Source organism: Patiria miniata, unplaced genomic scaffold, assembly GCF_015706575.1.
Source record: "Patiria miniata isolate m_02_andy unplaced genomic scaffold, ASM1570657v1 HiC_scaffold_2, whole genome shotgun sequence".
Taxonomy (NCBI): domain Eukaryota; kingdom Metazoa; phylum Echinodermata; class Asteroidea; order Valvatida; family Asterinidae; genus Patiria; species Patiria miniata.
Window position 1 is genome coordinate 10,349,372 of NW_024037058.1, and position 17,570 is coordinate 10,366,941.

The 17,570-nt window shown below is 40.7% G+C and overlaps 2 protein-coding genes across 2 annotated transcripts; one reads left to right on the top strand and one right to left on the bottom strand.

Moving 5' to 3' along the window:
• Positions 1–412: 412 nt before the first annotated feature.
• LOC119726473 lies at positions 413–5,638 on the bottom strand. Its single transcript, XM_038198177.1, has 6 exons — positions 5,294–5,638; positions 4,696–4,797; positions 3,519–3,626; positions 2,885–2,971; positions 2,019–2,105; positions 413–1,603 (listed from the first exon to the last, which is right to left on the bottom strand). Exons 1-6 carry the CDS (start codon positions 5,444–5,446, stop codon positions 1,265–1,267), a joined length of 876 nt encoding a protein of 291 aa, XP_038054105.1. The 5' UTR covers positions 5,447–5,638; the 3' UTR covers positions 413–1,264.
• A 3,197-nt stretch (positions 5,639–8,835) lies between these two features.
• Positions 8,836–13,118, top strand: LOC119726341. The gene is made up of 6 exons (XM_038197997.1): positions 8,836–8,988; positions 9,376–9,477; positions 9,691–9,804; positions 10,534–10,620; positions 11,844–11,927; positions 12,232–13,118. The coding sequence occupies exons 1-6, from the start codon at positions 8,836–8,838 to the stop codon at positions 12,865–12,867; spliced, it is 1,176 nt and encodes a 391-aa protein (XP_038053925.1). The 3' UTR covers positions 12,868–13,118.
• The last annotated feature ends 4,452 nt before the right edge of the window (positions 13,119–17,570 follow it).

Genomic DNA, 17,570 nt, shown 5'->3' on the forward strand with positions numbered 1-17,570 from the left:
TTTTGGGGTCAACTACTTCCAAAACATTACATAATACGCAAAACTGTAAACTGGTGCGTTTGTCTGATCTGGATAACGCCTTTTAAACTCTTGGGCACAACATCTTTGCAAGACCTTGCGCTATATGGGATGTGGGCAACTTTAATGGTTGTGTCCAGTTTGGAGATGTAGTAATCTTTGTCGCGGCGAAGCGGCAAACTGCGAGCAAGATGATGAAAAGTATAGTGTTGTATAAAGCAGTCTCGCCAAGACTTTTGGCACATCCAGGTCATTTTGGCAGAAAGTCGACGCAGACAAGCTTTTACTGGATAATATCTTGGGAAATACAACATTTTACCACAGGCACATATACAGTTTTAAAAGTGGTTTATCTAATATATTTTATTTCACTAAAATTTCACTATAATGCCTATTAAATACAGCTCAACTTTCTAAACCTTTCACTATTTGGAATCATAATTTAATGTTTTATGTGAAAAAAATACTGACCTCATTCGAATTTTGCAACATTAAAATAGATCCAGGTTTATCTTACAAACAACGTGTATGCATATCGCTGTATAATCACGTGACTATGTGACCTTTGGGAACTTTTGGTACTAAAACAAGTGCTGAATTTCACAAAAGGGCGTTACATTATTAAATATTCTGTTGATATAATCAATGAAACATGAACTAAAAATTGAAAACAAAAGATAGGTGAACATTTAGTTTTAACTACAGTGCTTTAAAGATGACTGTATACGTGCTATTTTCGAGTAAGTTCACGCCGAGGAAGAAATTTGGTTTTAGAATGTTCTAGCAATGCAAAGGTTATTCACTTGTGAATGAGACATCCACCGAAAAACAATCGGCCCACGTTTAGTTATGGGTTTTCTGATTATTTGCCGTCCGACAATAAGTCACTTCTTTAAGAGTATAGACTAGTCTTGTTTCCGACCCTTAGAATCGGTGGGATCGGTAACTAGTCTACTCACAGGGCAGATCTGTACCGGTATGTGAACAAAAGCGATCAAACGTAAATGCCATTTCAATAAAAAAGCGGGTTTTTTGTGTGTGTTTCTTTTAAATACAGTCAAAATTTGTCAGGAGAAAAAATAAGTTGTTTAAGAACACGGACGGTACATCTTTAAGCCTCGTTTGGTTTTGTGTAAACGGTATAATGTATGCTCGTCTTAAACTAACTCGATTAGGCTTTAACTAACTCGATTAGGCTACATTGGCGAGAGTTTAGTGGAAGATAAGATGCTACATTGGCGAGAGTTTAGTGGAAGATAAGATGCTTCTTCTTGTGGATGACCTTGGGAATAAACTTGAACCACTTGAAGACTTTGCTGATGCCTTTCTTCAGCCAGGGTTTGTGGATGGGTCCTTCAAGCATCGTAACCAGGCGAGGTGTTGTCGCCTCCTCGGTGGTTTGCGCCTGCGTGGTGGCCTCTGACACCATGTCACCATCCTCGCCTTCCATTGACCAGAGATCGTCGATGTCGATGGGCCAGTTGCCTTGCTTGAGGAGCGCGATGGCTTTGAGAATCAGAGCGAGTTTGAGCTCTTTCTTGGACTTGGTGAAAAACACGTTGTCCTCAAAGTCACCACCGCAAGCCTGCGCATGAAAGATCATAAAAATCATTTAGAAAATAGAAAGTTAATATACGCGGTGAAATATTCTAGTTTTCAAAAGTTTAAGCTTTCTTCTTTTTCTTTTATCTTTTGTTTTTGTTTCGAAGGATCAGGACTCGTTTTGAAATGGAAAATGTTACGTCAGGGAGATACAGGCCTACGTTTCAATAATGTACACTGTACACTTTTCGTTGTTGCGCTTTAAAGACATAAGCGTTGGTGTTGAAAGACCCCTTTTCGAGCCTTGTCACACGGGAAAGGGCAAAACTCAAAAGTTCAGTTTTTGAAGTGTTATCATTTTTGTCTACATTTGCAGGGTTTTTTCCCGAATCGTCTGTGGATCTCTTTTTTTGGGGGGGGGGGAGTTGGTTGTGTTGTAGGGTTGTCTAGGACTTTACCTCAAGTACGTCAATCGCCTTCAGGATGAGAGCCAGCTTGAGATCTTGAGTATCAATAGTCAGGCCGAAATCATCACCATGGTTTTCCTGGTTTAAGGTAAAGTAAATGGGAAAATTGCTCAGATCAGTTTGACTTGCTTATAGACCACACTTAGGCCCCTATCGGTAAAATCTTGTAGAGTTACGGTGCGGTGGTAAGCCTAGTTAGATTTGCGGTAAATCACTTTATTCCCCTCTATAAAACACACTTTAAACTCTGATAGATTGAAGGTAATGTTTAAAGTTTCTTTAATTGATAAGCTGATAGAAGAAATTACACGCCAATAGAAGAAACATTTTGGAGTAGCTTCACGATTAAGGGCGTCATTCCATGCATATAGGCTATTCTCTGTTGTAATCGACGTGAATTTCAAGAGATTTACGCAAAAAAACTATAACATTAAAATTGTCACTTTTCATGGACAATTCAGGGTTTCTCCCGACATACTCCCTTGATTCGATATCATGAAATGCACTTGAATCAAACTTATTAACTTCACTCCACTTCTTGATTTGTGACTCCCCCCCCCCCCAAAAAAAAAATGGAGACTGTTTTTTTTTTGGGGGGGGGGGGGGAGGGAGGCACTATGACCCCAATGGCCCCGCTAGATCAGCCTTTGGTACGAATATATGTTAGCATTTAGGCATTCAATTTATCACTTCACCCTGTACTTCCTTATAGTTCTTAAGTGGGTTTAGTTGAGGAGATAACTAACCTCCCCGCCCCCCCCCCCCCTAAAAACAAGGGGTTCTGCAGAAGAACAGTTTTAACGTCATGCGTTCTGGCCTTATTATGTTATTGCACGATCTCATCCCGCAACACTAACCTCGATAATTCGAATTGCCTTCAAGATGAGCGTCAGTTTCAGTTTGGCAACGATGTGCCCGGCAAACACGGCATCTATCGGCCTGTTCTGTTGAACAAAAAATAAAGACAACAACAATATAACTACCTTTGAAATGTTTGGACTAGTTTAATGCAGTACGTTTTTGAAACTCGGTTACATAGACAAGTGTATTAACCTTAAAGCGGTGTTCTGTAAAACATCGGAATTACACGTTCACCATTTTACAGATATAGAAACTGAGAATTGTTACTAAAGCAAATTTGTTCAGAAAACGAAATCACACGATTTCTTTGATATTCAGAACATTTTTGGATCTTCCGTTAGGTCAAATAACAATTCCAAAACGATTACAATTTTGTTTCTTTCAGCCAATCGTTTCAAAATGCATCCGTTAAAATACAACACACAGGTATCGTTCATTCGCATGAAGTACACAGAATGTTGTAATGCAACACCAAACATTCAATTCGTGCTAGAAAAAAAGTCCTCGAAAGAAAGAAAATGGTACCTCCTTCCTCGAAGTAGATATCCTTTAAGTTTCATTGTTTCTTACTAAGGGAACCAGACAAAATGGCCGATGCACGAGAGTACAGTGTTGAAGGAGTATAGATACCTTGAGTATTATGATCGCCTTCAGGATGAGTCGGAGCTTGAGTTCATTGGGCATGACGTCATAGGACGGGAACCAGCCAGACAGCGAAACGGAGTGGCCTTCGTATGACTGCAACAACATCCAAAAAGATTTCATGTTAATATTATCAATGCAATAGTTCGCCTAAGCTTTGCTGAGACCAATATTATAGAAGCATGGATTGTAGCACCTATGGGCCTACTAATATCATGAAGAAAATGTTGGGGAAAATGTGATGAAAATCCACGATCTACACTTTCATCTGTATTGTATAACACAGCTCCGTCTCGAAATAAGAAAACTGAGTAAAAAAAGAAAGAAGGCAAACATGTGACGTGTTCCATAGGCATAGCCGGGGGGGGGGGGGGGGGGGTAAGGGTATTTCCCCCCCCCCCCAATATTTTGTAAAGACTGCCCTTTTCCATTCAAATGCCCTTTTTTTTCAACGGGCTTAACCCCCCCCCCCCCCAATAATTTGTAAAGAGTGCCCTTTTTTTATGAAGTGCCCTTTCTTTATGAACAGGTGCCCTGTTCAAAAAAGAAGTGGTGCCCTTTTTTGTGGCATCTGCCGTTTTGGGTGCATTTGTCAGAATTGCGCACATGTATCGCCCTGAAAAGCACCATATATTGGCCCTTTGTGTGTATAATGTGTCCAGAGAAAAAATCCTGTCTTTCACAACGGATGTGCAAGTGCCCTTTTCAAAAAATCCCCCCCCCCAAAAAAAAAAAAAAAAAATTACCGTGCTACGCTCCTGTGTTCTGGCGAAAGCTGGTCTTTTGAGATCGATCTTCTCCTCTATAATGACAGCTTAGTTTTTGAAAACGGACTTCGCTCTACAGTTCAGTGCCTATTTGAAGTTTATAATGTCATACAGAGGTAATAACAGAGAGAATGTGTGTTGAAGATGACCTCCAAAAATCATTCAATAAATCACCTTTAGAGGCAAAAGTACAGTCTGAAACTTATACAGTATATCTAAGACCTGATAAGGATAACAGACTTGAAAACAACAACAAAAATCTCAACTTCCTAGTTCCTATTTTCTCGAATTTCTTTGGTCATAATTTCTACTTCACGTTTTGCCAAGAACTGCCTGGTTTTGACAAGACGCGTCATAAATGCGCGACTTGCTCAGACAAAGTTTTAGTAGGTCTTTACCTTGAGAATTTGAAGTGCTTTCAAGATGAGTTCCAATTTGAGGTCGTCTCTCGTCTGATCGGGAAACATTTCGTCGACCTCTGCCTCCTCCTCCGCCGTCATCTGTTGATGAAATTAAAACAATTATTCCTATGTTGCTGCGATACCAGATTGATATGTCTGTATATGGAATATTCTTTCTTGGTCCGATGTTATGTATGCACGGACACAGATTCTATATGGTGTAGTTGCTTTTAAATTCTAACAGCCTACGAAATATTACGATTATTTTTACACAATACACGTAGTTGTAAATAGAAAAACCAATGGATCATTTATATTACTAGAAAACATTGGATGACGAGAGGTTCTTCATGTGATTGTACATCAAAAATCCAAAGGGCATGTTTATAAAACAGACCTTCAAATTAATACAGGCCCAATGTGCTCTTAGACTACTGAATGTTTTATTTCAACGTTAAACAGTGAAGGATGTGAAAATGTAACACATCGTTTTGAAAGGGATTGGGCTATTGACGCATCCAGATTTATCTATTTTTTTTTTAAGTTAGATTAACAATAAAACTGGAAGCATTTATATCATTAGTGTTTTTCTTACCATGTCTGGCATCTGCATCTCATTGTCGGTAGCCTCGTCTCCAGTCGTCATCTCATCAATATCACCACGACTCTGGATGACGTAGGCCTGAGAGGAGACCACACACATCAACACCGCCACCAACCCGAGCACAATTCGCCTAATAGTCGCCATGCTGAAAATAAGTTGGGCTTTAGTTCTTGGAGACTGTACAGATTTATGAAGCTTGATTGAAGAATTATCGCACAATACTTGCTGTTGCAAAGTTGTTGTAGTTTAGTCTTTCGTTCAGCTGGAATGATGGAGTTTGGTCCGAGTGCACTGAATATAAAGCTTTTCAGCAGGATGTCAGTAGCGCACCCAGCCACTATCCCATAGCTTAGTGTTTCCCTGCAAAACTGCAAATCACGCGACCTTCCTTCCAGCGTGCCTGCGTTTGACGTATGGGTAAAGGGAAGGTCCAACTTTCTAGTCGAGTAATTTGAGCGGAAGGCTAGTGTTTTTGATATATATAGTCATGGAAAGAACTTCATGTTGTTTTAATGAGTATACTTTGTCATTTTGAGGGGTTGGGGTCAATATAGAAACAAAAAGGGAACACTAAAGATGTGAAGGCTGCAGGAAGTCGGATGGATTGACAAAATTTAAACACCATTTTGTAACGTATGCATTTGTAGCGTGAATTTAGGTCTATGAAATACAGACTCGCTGGTAGTATTGCGCATGCCTATAAGTGAAGATAATTAGGAGAGTGACCGTTCAGGTGAGAGTGTTTAACCAATAATAGGATGAATGAGTCCACTAGGAGTCCGATTTTTATTATGACACCGTCACAAAGAAATAAGCCCTTACTTATTTTGTCACAAGTTTCAACCTCCGTTAAGTATTTTTTGTAATTACTTTTGTAATTACATTTGTATTATACAGGGTGAGTAAAAAAAACCACAAAAAAAAAACAAACAAATGTCGGGACTATTGTTTCAGTGAAGTTCTGCATGTAGCACTTTCAAAATCTAGGAGATGAACGCCCAATTCATAAGATTTCTTTTAGTACAAGAATCATTCAAATTTCAAGTACTTTTCAAGTTACGGAATTGTAAACACAACCACCGTTTTAAAGTTCTGTCCACGGATCACAAGAAAGGTGTGCGTTCTTTCAACTTGAAAAGTACCTGAAAAGAGTGATTCTTGTACTAAAAGAAAGTTGATGAATTGGGCTTTCATATCCTAGATTTTGAAAGTGCTACATGCAGAACTTCACTAAAGCAAAATTTGTGCGCTTGGCATGCAGGCTCATGAAATCAGGACCCAAGCTTTTGGGGATTCCCCGCACCCAGCCAACGGCGTAGGTTAATTTTTGTCGTCGATGGCTGATGGGGCTGATTAGGGGAACTATCCTCTAGGCTCCTATCAAGAAGTTGGAAATTTGAGAAGGGGGAGGGGAATGGTCGACAATGGCCTGAACTCAATGGCCTTAACTCATCCCCCCTCCCCACCTTCATATCACCCCCCCCCCTTCCTGAAAGCTACATCCGCCCTCTGGCTGCTTTCATGGCCTTCTGTTTATTCATTTTGTTCGCCACTTATAGCCTACAAATTCACTTCTTTGTGTTGTCATGTTTACAGAACAGCGTGAAGCTGGTCATTATATTTTAGCACAACAATCAGGGATGGGAGGATGAAGATGATACATCCTTTAAAATCATAATATTGATTTATGATCCATCCTCCGATTAAACTGTGTCGGGAGTGACCCCCCCCCCCCCCCCCCCCCATTTATGCCCTTGTCAACGCTGACATTCACTCCTGTGAATTCAATTCCCCGGGAATATCTATTCAGTGCAACTTCCCGTTGTTGTATCGTGATAAATCATTATTACCACACAAACCTTTTTCCACCCGTGAAGACAAAGGAAGTTGACAGAATGAGTGCAAGTCCATATTTAGCCGAGTCGTAACATGACGAACCAACTAACGGCCTGGGTTGGTCTGTGGGTGGGACTAGAGGGTGACGCTGCGCGTATTTCCCGTGTCTGAAGTTGCAAGTGAGGGGCTGGAGGTTTAGGGAAGTCAATACTTTGGGAAAGACACTAAGAAATATGTATGTCACGCGTGGTTATCCTAATTTGGTAGCCGAGTAGGCGAGACTGTTCCCCCTTTTCTTTTTGGATTAACTTTTTACAGAAATATTGAAGGGTGGGGGGGGGGGGAGGTAGCATGCACCACTTTAAAATTAGGGCACTCTTGAGAAGTAAAGTAACGCTGATGAGCGTGGCAAGGATTTTTCTAGAGGGGGGTAAAGCACATTATTTCAAAAAATCCTTGTACTTTCTCTAGCATATATTTTTAATTTATAAAATTTTTTTGCGAGGGTTGGTGGGCGGACGCCCAGGTTGTTGTTGTTCGTCAATATAACAGCAATAAGACTTCGCACCTCGTATAGTCCACTTCGTTTTCCCTTCTTCTCCTTTACCCTTTTTTCCTTTTCGGGGGGGGGGGGGGGGGCTTGCCCCATCCTGGCGACGCCCATGGTATAACGCTGGAATATTGTATTCATTTATGCTCATAAAGATTTACGTCCATCTGAACAAACCAAACTCACAGAGAGGAATAAGTCAAACCAAAACAATACAAAATATTACTGCCTAGTTATTGAAAGGCAGGTCTAAAGTAGGTTCATGTACCTGGACTGTGAAACTTTTGCAGATAGGGGCCTACTTGTTTTCTTGCAGTTATTCGGAGACAACCTTTCTACAAGCAAGTTTCAAGCGAGCAAAACTTAAAAAGTAACGCAGAGGCCGCAGTCCAAATGTAACAAATTTGTTTTTGTGCCGCCATACTTACTCCCAGTTCACCGGCTAAGAATTCGATTTTTTACTTTTTTGAATTTCGCCCAAACTCCAAATTTTCAAACTCACGTCCCTAAAAAGGAAAATTTTTGACCATGCATTTATACGAGGAAATTTCCTCAGATCTAAAAGTTTTAATGGGGGGAAAGGATAAAATAAGACCGCTTTAATTACTCATCAATTCAAATTGTCTGCCTCTAACTGTATAAATGTGCTCCGCCCTTCAAAGGGTATAGACTCATACTGTTTTAATTCGTTTGTCACAAATATCCATTGTCACAAGTTTCACAGCCCAACCCTCGATTCTCATTGAACATGGAGGATTCCTCCATGCATTGATAGCGTAATATGATGTCATAATGTATTTTGGAAGTACTGAGCCATACCGGTGTGCATGAACTTGCCCATAACCTGTGCGTAGTGGCGTGGCGTGGGTTGCCAGCTATTTCCAATGTAAAGTTAATGTGATTTGCAATTTTTTTAAGGGAAGTGTCAGAGGAACTTGAAACCTAGGGGCAGTGGCTGGGTGCGCCTTGAACATCCTGCCAGTTGCCTTTAAAATACAGCACACCGTGGCCACGCTCAGTCATTAGCCAACTTGGTGCAAACTTGATAGCAAATAAACTTCGCAAGTACAAAGTTAAGCACAAACGAGTTTTTTTTTAGCAGAGAATTTCAAGGAGGAATCCAGTCTTGGGAGAGCAGATTTACAGAATGGCGACTGTTCAGCGGTTTGTCCTAGGGTTGGTGGCGGTGTTGGTGTGTATTGTGTCCGCACAGGCCTACGTCATACGGGACCGTGGCGATGTAAACGAGATGGCGACCAGCAGAGCTGATGGATCTGACATGATGACTCTCGCAGAAATGGTGAGGAGAGATAAACAATGATCTTTCTTAAATTTGAGTCCATACTGTTATCCACTCTGTCTGTTTTCCAATATTGAGGTAATTTTTGGCAGTTTTGGAATGTACTGATGTTCCATTTCAAGAAAAATGGGATATAGTCCTACACTGAATCATTTATATCAAACCTTTTTGAGAATCACCGCATTCAATTTTGACGACTGCTGTTGCATTGCCTGCATCTTGTTTTGAAAATGATTTCAATACTTACTTTCAAGCTTTTCTAAGAACGACATCAAACCCAAAAGAGATATACACGTGGGTGCTAATGCAAAATGTAAATCAATATTGTAATAACGCAACTTCATTTTCCAGTTGAAATTTCAAATGAACTCGCTTTTCTTTGTAAAGATGACGGCAAAGGAGGAGGCAGAGGTTGACGGAATGTTTCCTGATCAGATGAGGGACGATCTCAAACTGGAACTCATCTTGAAAGCGCTAGAAATACTCAAGGTTCGTTTTTAACAATACAATGTATAGATTGCATGCATGGCTTTAAAAGCAGTTGCACAGTTTCATAAAATAAAATCTTGCATTACATTTTCTTGAAATTCATGAGGAGATCTTTTGTTGCTATATATCTTTCAGTGAAGGCGTTACACAATTATGTGAAATAAACATTGTTTTATTCATTAATTAATTCCAAATCCTTTTCGGCAAAAACAGGATTATGAAGGGGAGTCGGTGCCTACGTCAGTCACAAAGTGGTTACCAAGCTATGACGTCATGCCAGAGGAGCTCAAACTGCGACTCATTCTCAAGGCTATCATTATACTTAAAGTAAGTTCAAATTAAAGCACATAATTGGGTCGATATGAAAAAAAAATTCACATCATGTATAATATCAATCAAAGTCTTTGGCATCAGGCCTATCCGTATTTCATGTGTGTCATCATACCTTTATACTAAAAATGAATTAATAATTAATATATGCCTTGTCTAATAAAAGTTATACAAGGGTGGTGGAATTGGGAGCGGGGTTGTTGCTCCTTCTTAATTATTTTTCTGAATTATGATATTTCCCCTCACCCCATTAAGGCCCCCCAAAAAAGTCTCCGGTTTCTGGTATGGAGCTTGCCCAAAAAGTGATGCGGCGACGCGGCTTTTTTTTTTTTAACCTGTTTTTTTGGCTTCAAATGTTGGCTGATGACTGCAAATGGTGCCCGACTAAACTTAGTGCAAATATTATGGGAGACCAGAGAGGCCACATAAAGCTTATTCTCGATTATAACCCCATCTAAAAACACGTTATAATTGTGCAGCAGCAGGATTCCAGTCAAACCAGTGAGTTTGGCGGTTTTGAGACATCATCTTTCATTGAAAAAAAAACTTTTTCATTTTGCCGACGCGCATGGCTACGGCGACGCGCACGCATACCAGAAACCGGAGACTTTTTTTGTGGCCTAATAGGATTTCCGGTAAAAGTGAAGGATGCAGTGCGTGCCGCACACTTTCAGAACCGCTACACCGCTTCTACTTCACAAAAACATACGTGCTCTTGTTTTTCAGGATAGGCCACTGAACGCCACATTTGCCGGCCACAGCGTCGGTTGTTTGGAACTCACGCTGATCCTAAAGGGCCTCTTGATTGTAGAGGTAAGTATTCTAATCCGATATGATAAAGCCGAATGGTATTATTTCGCCATTTCTCTTCGCCAATTTTGTTTAATTATCAAGTAATATCATCAACATTTTCGTCTTGTGCTTAGTGACCTATTTTTGTTACTTAAAAGTAACAAAGATAGGTGTTTCAAAGCTTTGTTTACGTGGCCTCCGCTAGATTATGGACTTCCCTGCCCCAAACAAAATCCTGCATACGGCACTGATTGTGCGGTTAATTAATTTCATTTTAAAGTATAAGGTTCTGTGTAATTGAACTGCTTGTGTGTCGGTTTGATTGTTTTGATTTGTCTCCATATACTCCTTGCATCTGACGTCACATTTGAAAGCAGGTCTTTGTTCCTCGGTGCTTTGCATGAGTACACCGTACTTTCGTTGTCACTGAATTCAAATGACAAAAACTGGCCTCTCAAAAGTGAGGGCGCACCTATAGCAAAGATTCGCTCGTACCCCCACCCTGTAAACAGGGCGCTGGGAAGGGCTGATGAGCTTTTCAGAATCTTGTGAAGGAAGTGACCTATGACCTGTGTATAAAGCATCTGGGCTGCAGCTATTCAAGACCGCAGTTAGACAAAGCGCAAATGCTATCCGAAAACTTCCCATAGAAATGCACACATTCCATACCGGATGTGATTTCTTTATCATTGCGGACCATGAATTCGTGAATTCTAAACGGAACCTGTGCAAGTGACAGGAATCGCAAATTTACAACACAGATAAGTTTTACAGATTTCCTACATTATAACGCTCTTCAACGAAAACAAAAGCATTTATGAATTTGGAATAAAAGAGTAATGAATCAGTCGTAACGGCCGTTTGAAACCTTGCAGGATCGTGACCGTGATGACTTGCAGGTCACAGGTAACGCAAAATCTATCCAATCAGAGCGTGAATTCATCAGCCCATCCCAGCGTCCTGTAGTTGCAGGGGGGGGGGGGATAGCAAAGAGTCTAGTTCACGCGCCCCACGTGTATGCACAACATTAGTTGGGACTGTCCCAACTAGGACTATGTAGTTGGGGTGTAACATATTACGGCTTGTTGAACTCCGTCCTCGCCTACGTTCCAATAATATCAAAGCGTCCAGATTAGCATGCCAGACGCAGACGCAGCTCAGGTTTCGTGTCCTATATTTTCCTGTTTTGCTGAGAGTTTCTTAAGTAGAAGAGAATTGATTTATTTTTCGTGTTTGGTATTCAGGAAAGCAAGACTGACTTCAGCCTGGCCGTTGATAAGGGAGATCTCAAGCTGGCACTCATTCTGACTGGCATCGACGTTCTGGAGGTACTGTACATTCAAATTATATATTTTTTTTAAATGCTGGTCAAATAGGACCCTAATATTCTGCACCAATTCAACCCCAGTAGAAAGTATCACAATGACTTGTATTGATTTTTGTGTTCTCCTGATTAATTTGTTTAAGTCATGAAAGTTAAGTTAAAAGCATCTCACTGAAAGGCTGAATATTTCAGTTCAGTAGGGGAGCACCGGCCCGGCGGTAGTAGGTTCAAATCCAACTCCATAAAACTTTTGTTTAATAAAAAAAAGGTGAAATTTGTACCTTATCACCTTTCTCTCGTTCGCTCAGGTCTTCGATGGAGAATGCAAAGACACCGTATTTTTCACCAACTCCAAGAAAGAGCTGAAACTCGCTCTGATCCTGAAAGCCATCGCGCTCCTCAAGCAAGGCAACTGGCCCATCGACATCGACGACCTCTGGCCAATGGAAGGTGAGGATGGTGACACTGGGTCAGAGGGCACCCAATCAGAAGCCAGCACTCATGAGGCGACGACTACAAGTGAGCAGTCCACAGTCAGTGAGGCTGCTACAGAAGTGGTTACAGATGAAGCTAAAACTACCGTGACGGTTGAGGCAACATCAGAGCGGACAGAAGGAGGAACAAGCAACCAACCAGAAGCCAGCACTCACGAGGCGACGACTACCAACGAGCAGTCCACAGTCACCGAGGCTGCTACCCAAGTGGCTACAGATGAAGCCAAAACGACGGTTGAAGCAACATCAGAGCGGGCAGCAGGGGAGACAACTGCCGTTGAAACGAGCTCAGAGCCGGCGGAGGTGACCGAGCCTGCCGTGGTACCAGACCGCGGGGACGTACCGGACCACAAGAAGCACTGGCTGCACCAAGCGGTTGGGAAGGTCTTCAAATTCTTCACTTGGCTGCCCAGAGCCATCATCAGGAAGAAGCTTCACATTTCCCACTAAAATCCCTTCTCATTCAGATCTCATGAGGTAGTTGTTAGCAATGAAACGTAGCTATCATTATGTACTTAGTATTTATTTTATAATAAAACATTGGGTTAGTAAGTTCTTAAACTTGAAATATTTAAACCAGGTTAATGTGAGTACTACCATATTAAGTTGATATTCTTTTCCTCAAAAGTGGGTTTAAGCGTAGAATTTTTCATACAATTAAAACAAAATCTGTGAATTGAGCAAAACTAGTAAGCACATAATATTGAAATGTTTGATGTTTCATTCCGAATGATAATCGATAAGTGCAATGATGACTGAAGTTCAAAAATTTCCGCTTTAACTTAGATTGATTATTGGAAAGCTGCTTCCCCAATAACAGATATAAATGTATTTACTTAAAAAGTTATTGATATTATTTAAATGTCTCTTTGCACTAACAATCCGGTCACGATGTCACTTCGAGCACGAAGGCCCCCTTCGTCACGGGGCAGCTACGTCACGGGGCAGTAGCTTTGCACAATGCTTTCGCCATTGAAGGGGGCCTGGTTTGTGTACAGTGATCACGTGCCCGGAATGGATTCGTCGGCTGTAGCTCGCCTTTTTTCCGTAATAGTGCAAGATTGCAAAGTTCCGTACCAAATTTTAGCAAGGTTGAGTACGTATGCACCGTCGCGAAAGGTAGAATAGTTTAAATTTCAAGTGGGCATTGTTTAGTCTGATTACTATTTATTTGAATAAATTCGCATGATAATTTAAAAATTAAGTACTGTCTAGCCGTGTGTGAATAATTGCTAATTTTGTGTAATGCGGACAAGGGCAGGTTGGGGGGGGGGGCAAACGGGAGCCATGCCCCCAAAAAATCCGAACCCATTTTTTGCTCCTTTTCTTAAATGACGCAATAAAGGCAGGTACTGCGTACACTGCCGTCTAGTTTTCTCCAAAAAAATGCATAAGTGGTCAGAAACTGCCTCAGATCGCACCACAGAGCATCCGTAAGTTTTTGGACCCACTTTTTGGGGGTTCGTAGACAACGAACCTAACCACTAGGCCATTCGGCTTCCTTAGAATTCGTTATTTGAAAGATGTACATGGTATATGGCGTTTCTTATACATGTATTACGTCAATTGGAAATTGCGCCATTAATAATGGTAGTCATATTGATCGAACGAAGCTTAATTTTGATTATAGTCAATTATTAAATATTCATTGATCTATGACATAGACCTTTGTTGCGTTTAATACTACCTGAGACCTGCCGAGCAGATGTAAATATCAAACTAAACCAAAGCTGAAAAAAAATAGAGGCTTAAAAAAATCAAACAGTAATGTGCTAGCCAAGTATTCAGGGATTGGATGGGCCATAACGATGCCCCATCACAATCCCTTAGGGCTCTTCTGGAATCTCGGCGTTCAGGGCCAATACACACTTACTTCCCTATCCTTCCATATAACCACAGAGGGCCAGGCACCATGTAAAAGCAAAGAGCTAAGGGAGGAACAGGGCGACACCCTAAGCCCTGATCCTCCGAGTGGACCACATGCCCTGAACCTGTACGAAGGCGCCAACCTGGAACTCACGGACCATCTGTCGATGGGGGCGTTGTTCAAAACCGACCATTACGAACACTAATGGAAAATATGCGGTGCTTTTCATGGTGAAATTTAAAAAAAAAGGCATCCGGAAAGGCTAATGGCACAAAAAGGCCACTTCTTATTAAAAGAAAAAGAAAAAAAGGCCACTTGTTCAGAAAAAGGGCACTCTTTACAAAATGTTGAGAGGGGTAAGCGCTGGTGAGAAAAGGGGCATTTGAACTGAAAAGGGCAGTCTTCACAAAATATTGGGGGTAAATACCCCCTTACCCCCTGGCTATGCCTATGAGTGATGCCCAACTAACTACGAGGCAATGAAATTAATTCAGAACCTTAACAGAAACCATAAAAAGACACAAACAAATAAAAATGAAGTTGACATTTGCTGTACATGTTTATTTCATTTTCTCAATAATAACATCTGCAGCAAGCAAGGTTTAAACAATTTTTTTCTTAATCGACAACATCTGAACTTTTTAACGATTTTTTTTAATACCACTGCGATGAAAAAAAAGGAACAATTGAAGAGATCGGAAGTTCAAGTCCAATAATTGTTTGTGGTGTTTATTAATTGAAATAAGAGTTTTTCCCACAAAATAGTCTTCAGACCGGTACCCTGTTGGATGTTATGGCAAAGAGTTAACAACAAAACAAGATAAAATGCTGCACAACTTCCGTTGAATTATACAAGCACTTTTTATTAAAGTTAATGGCAAACAATTTGTATTTGTTGCAGCAAGGTAGGGGGAATTTGATAAATAGTGCTGTATTAGGCTGTGCTCGCCAATACAAGACGAATGCTGGGCAATTCGTCACGTTAGTTCAATAAAAAGTAATTCTGGCTTTTGATAGCTTGGAGAATGCTACAGTATGTCCCAAAAAAGTGTCTGTCCGACTGTTTTTGAAATAACTACAAACTCCTGCATGTTTTGCAAAAAGGCTGATGTGGTTTGGGATTGGAATCATTTGCCCTTGAGCATTAAACTGAGGTCTTGCCATGATGACTGATAGCCAGGCAAATGATTCCAATCCCAACCGCAGCCATTTTCACAACATGAAGGATTTTACACAGCTTTCAAAACATTTACACGGCACCGATTCAAGGCACTTGGTCACAGTGTCCAAAAATGTTGTGATTAATTGACAGTTGTGTAGTCATGAAACTCATAGGGGTTTAGGCCAAGGAGTATAAGCACAATCAAACATTTCAAAATTGGCATCATGGTTTTGTAGTTATTTCAAAAATAGTCAGACGGACACTTTTTGGGGGACATACTGTATATAAATATACATTTACTCCATCCAAGCATTCTGTTTGGGCATATGAAACTTTCTATATATTGGAGGTTCACTTTTTTCCAGTCCCCGTTGACATCAGACATCTGACGATTTTGTGCAAATTCTGGATGTAATCCATAATAATGCCTACCCCCTAACAGGCGGTTTGGCTGTTTACCAAAAACCAGTCGAGAACCATTCAGAAGTAATACCATTATCACAAACTTTTGGTTACGGTTTTTGTCTCTTCTCGGCACACATGAGAGTTCAAGGGCTTGAAAAAAAAATTTGAACTTGGCCAAGAAAATGTCAATCAATGAATGGGGGCGGGGTTATATGGAGGTAGACTGGTTCCTGGTCCCTTATTTTGTCTTAAGGACTTCAAATGTAGGGACCAGTTGAATCCTGGAGGAATTCCTCCCGGTGTAAATTAGCCAAGGTCTAACTTAGTCGAACTATGGCTAACAATAGCTCTTGCGCGAACTTGCCCATTGCTACCACTGATGCGCAGTTTGTGTGGTGATGAGTTTAGATTTTCTCTGAATTCAAAAGTTTCTCTATCAATAAAGAGAGGGGCACTGCTTTTCAGTATTTCAGTATTAGTATGAAACCTATGCAATTGAAATGCTTCAAAAATTACCTTCGTGGGGACACTATGGCGATTTTGCCTTCTGGTTAAGGTAAGAGTCAGTTTTTCGATAGCCAAATGTTCAAGTGTCATCCAAGCTTGAGAATGTACACATCATTTTCAAATATAAAAAAAAAATCGTACTGTGCACGCACAGAGGTGATCGAATCAAAGGCTTTTCGTGTCCCCATATTTTATGGGAGCGGGAACCAGTCTAATGCGGAGGGTGTGGTGTGCTACACAAATTGATACAAGCCTTAATTCGTGTTTAAGATAAACATCAGAATTTAAAAAACTCTAGAACCGGAAGCAATCGTCAAATTTGACACCAAAAAAAAAAAATATTTTGGAAGCAAGATTTGCAGAGCAAGTCAATCGTTGGTGAACAAACTAGGCCTCATTTTCTGCAATTGGTGCTGATTTATAAAGTGTGTTGGACTTGTGGTAAAACAACTGATGACAAAAACCACAACAAATAACAGCCCCCCACCCCGAAAAAAAGCAAAATGGAAGAAATTGGAAGATTTGTAATCTAAGCACCAATTATTATTTTTTTTAAACAAAATGACCTTACTCTGAACATAATATTATAAACTTTAATACTGCCAAAACTTAACTGAAGGTTCATGATATATTTTGATGATATTTGAGAATCAATATAAGGTTTTGCCCTTCACCGCAGTATTTAAACACTGTATCCTCAGTGTGTTATCTCTTGAGTGAAGGTGAGACAAAATCACTCGGGTGGGACTCGAACCCACAACCTCCTGCTTTCAGGATACAGGCAGGTATGCATCTGGTAAGGAGTCCAACCCAAGTTATTTTTCTCACTTTCACTCGGGAGGTAACACACTGAGTATACAGTGTTTACACATCGTTGAAGGGCAAAACCTAATATTGATTTACATCACCCCGACGCAAAATCCATCTTATGAATAGTTTCCTTGCGGTACCCGCTGCTACATCAGATTCGAACCGGACAACCGATCAGGTTAGCTCGGTGGTCGAGTGGTAAGACATCTTCACTAGAAAGTAGAAGGTCTTTGGCTCGAGTCCCATCTGAGTGATTTTTTTTCAACTTTCACTCAGGAGGTAACACACTGAGTGTACAGTGTTTACACGTCGGTGAAGGGCAAAACCTAATATTGATTTACATCAGCCCGACGCAAATTCCATCTTATGAATAAGATATTTGTGCACGTAAGCTACACATGA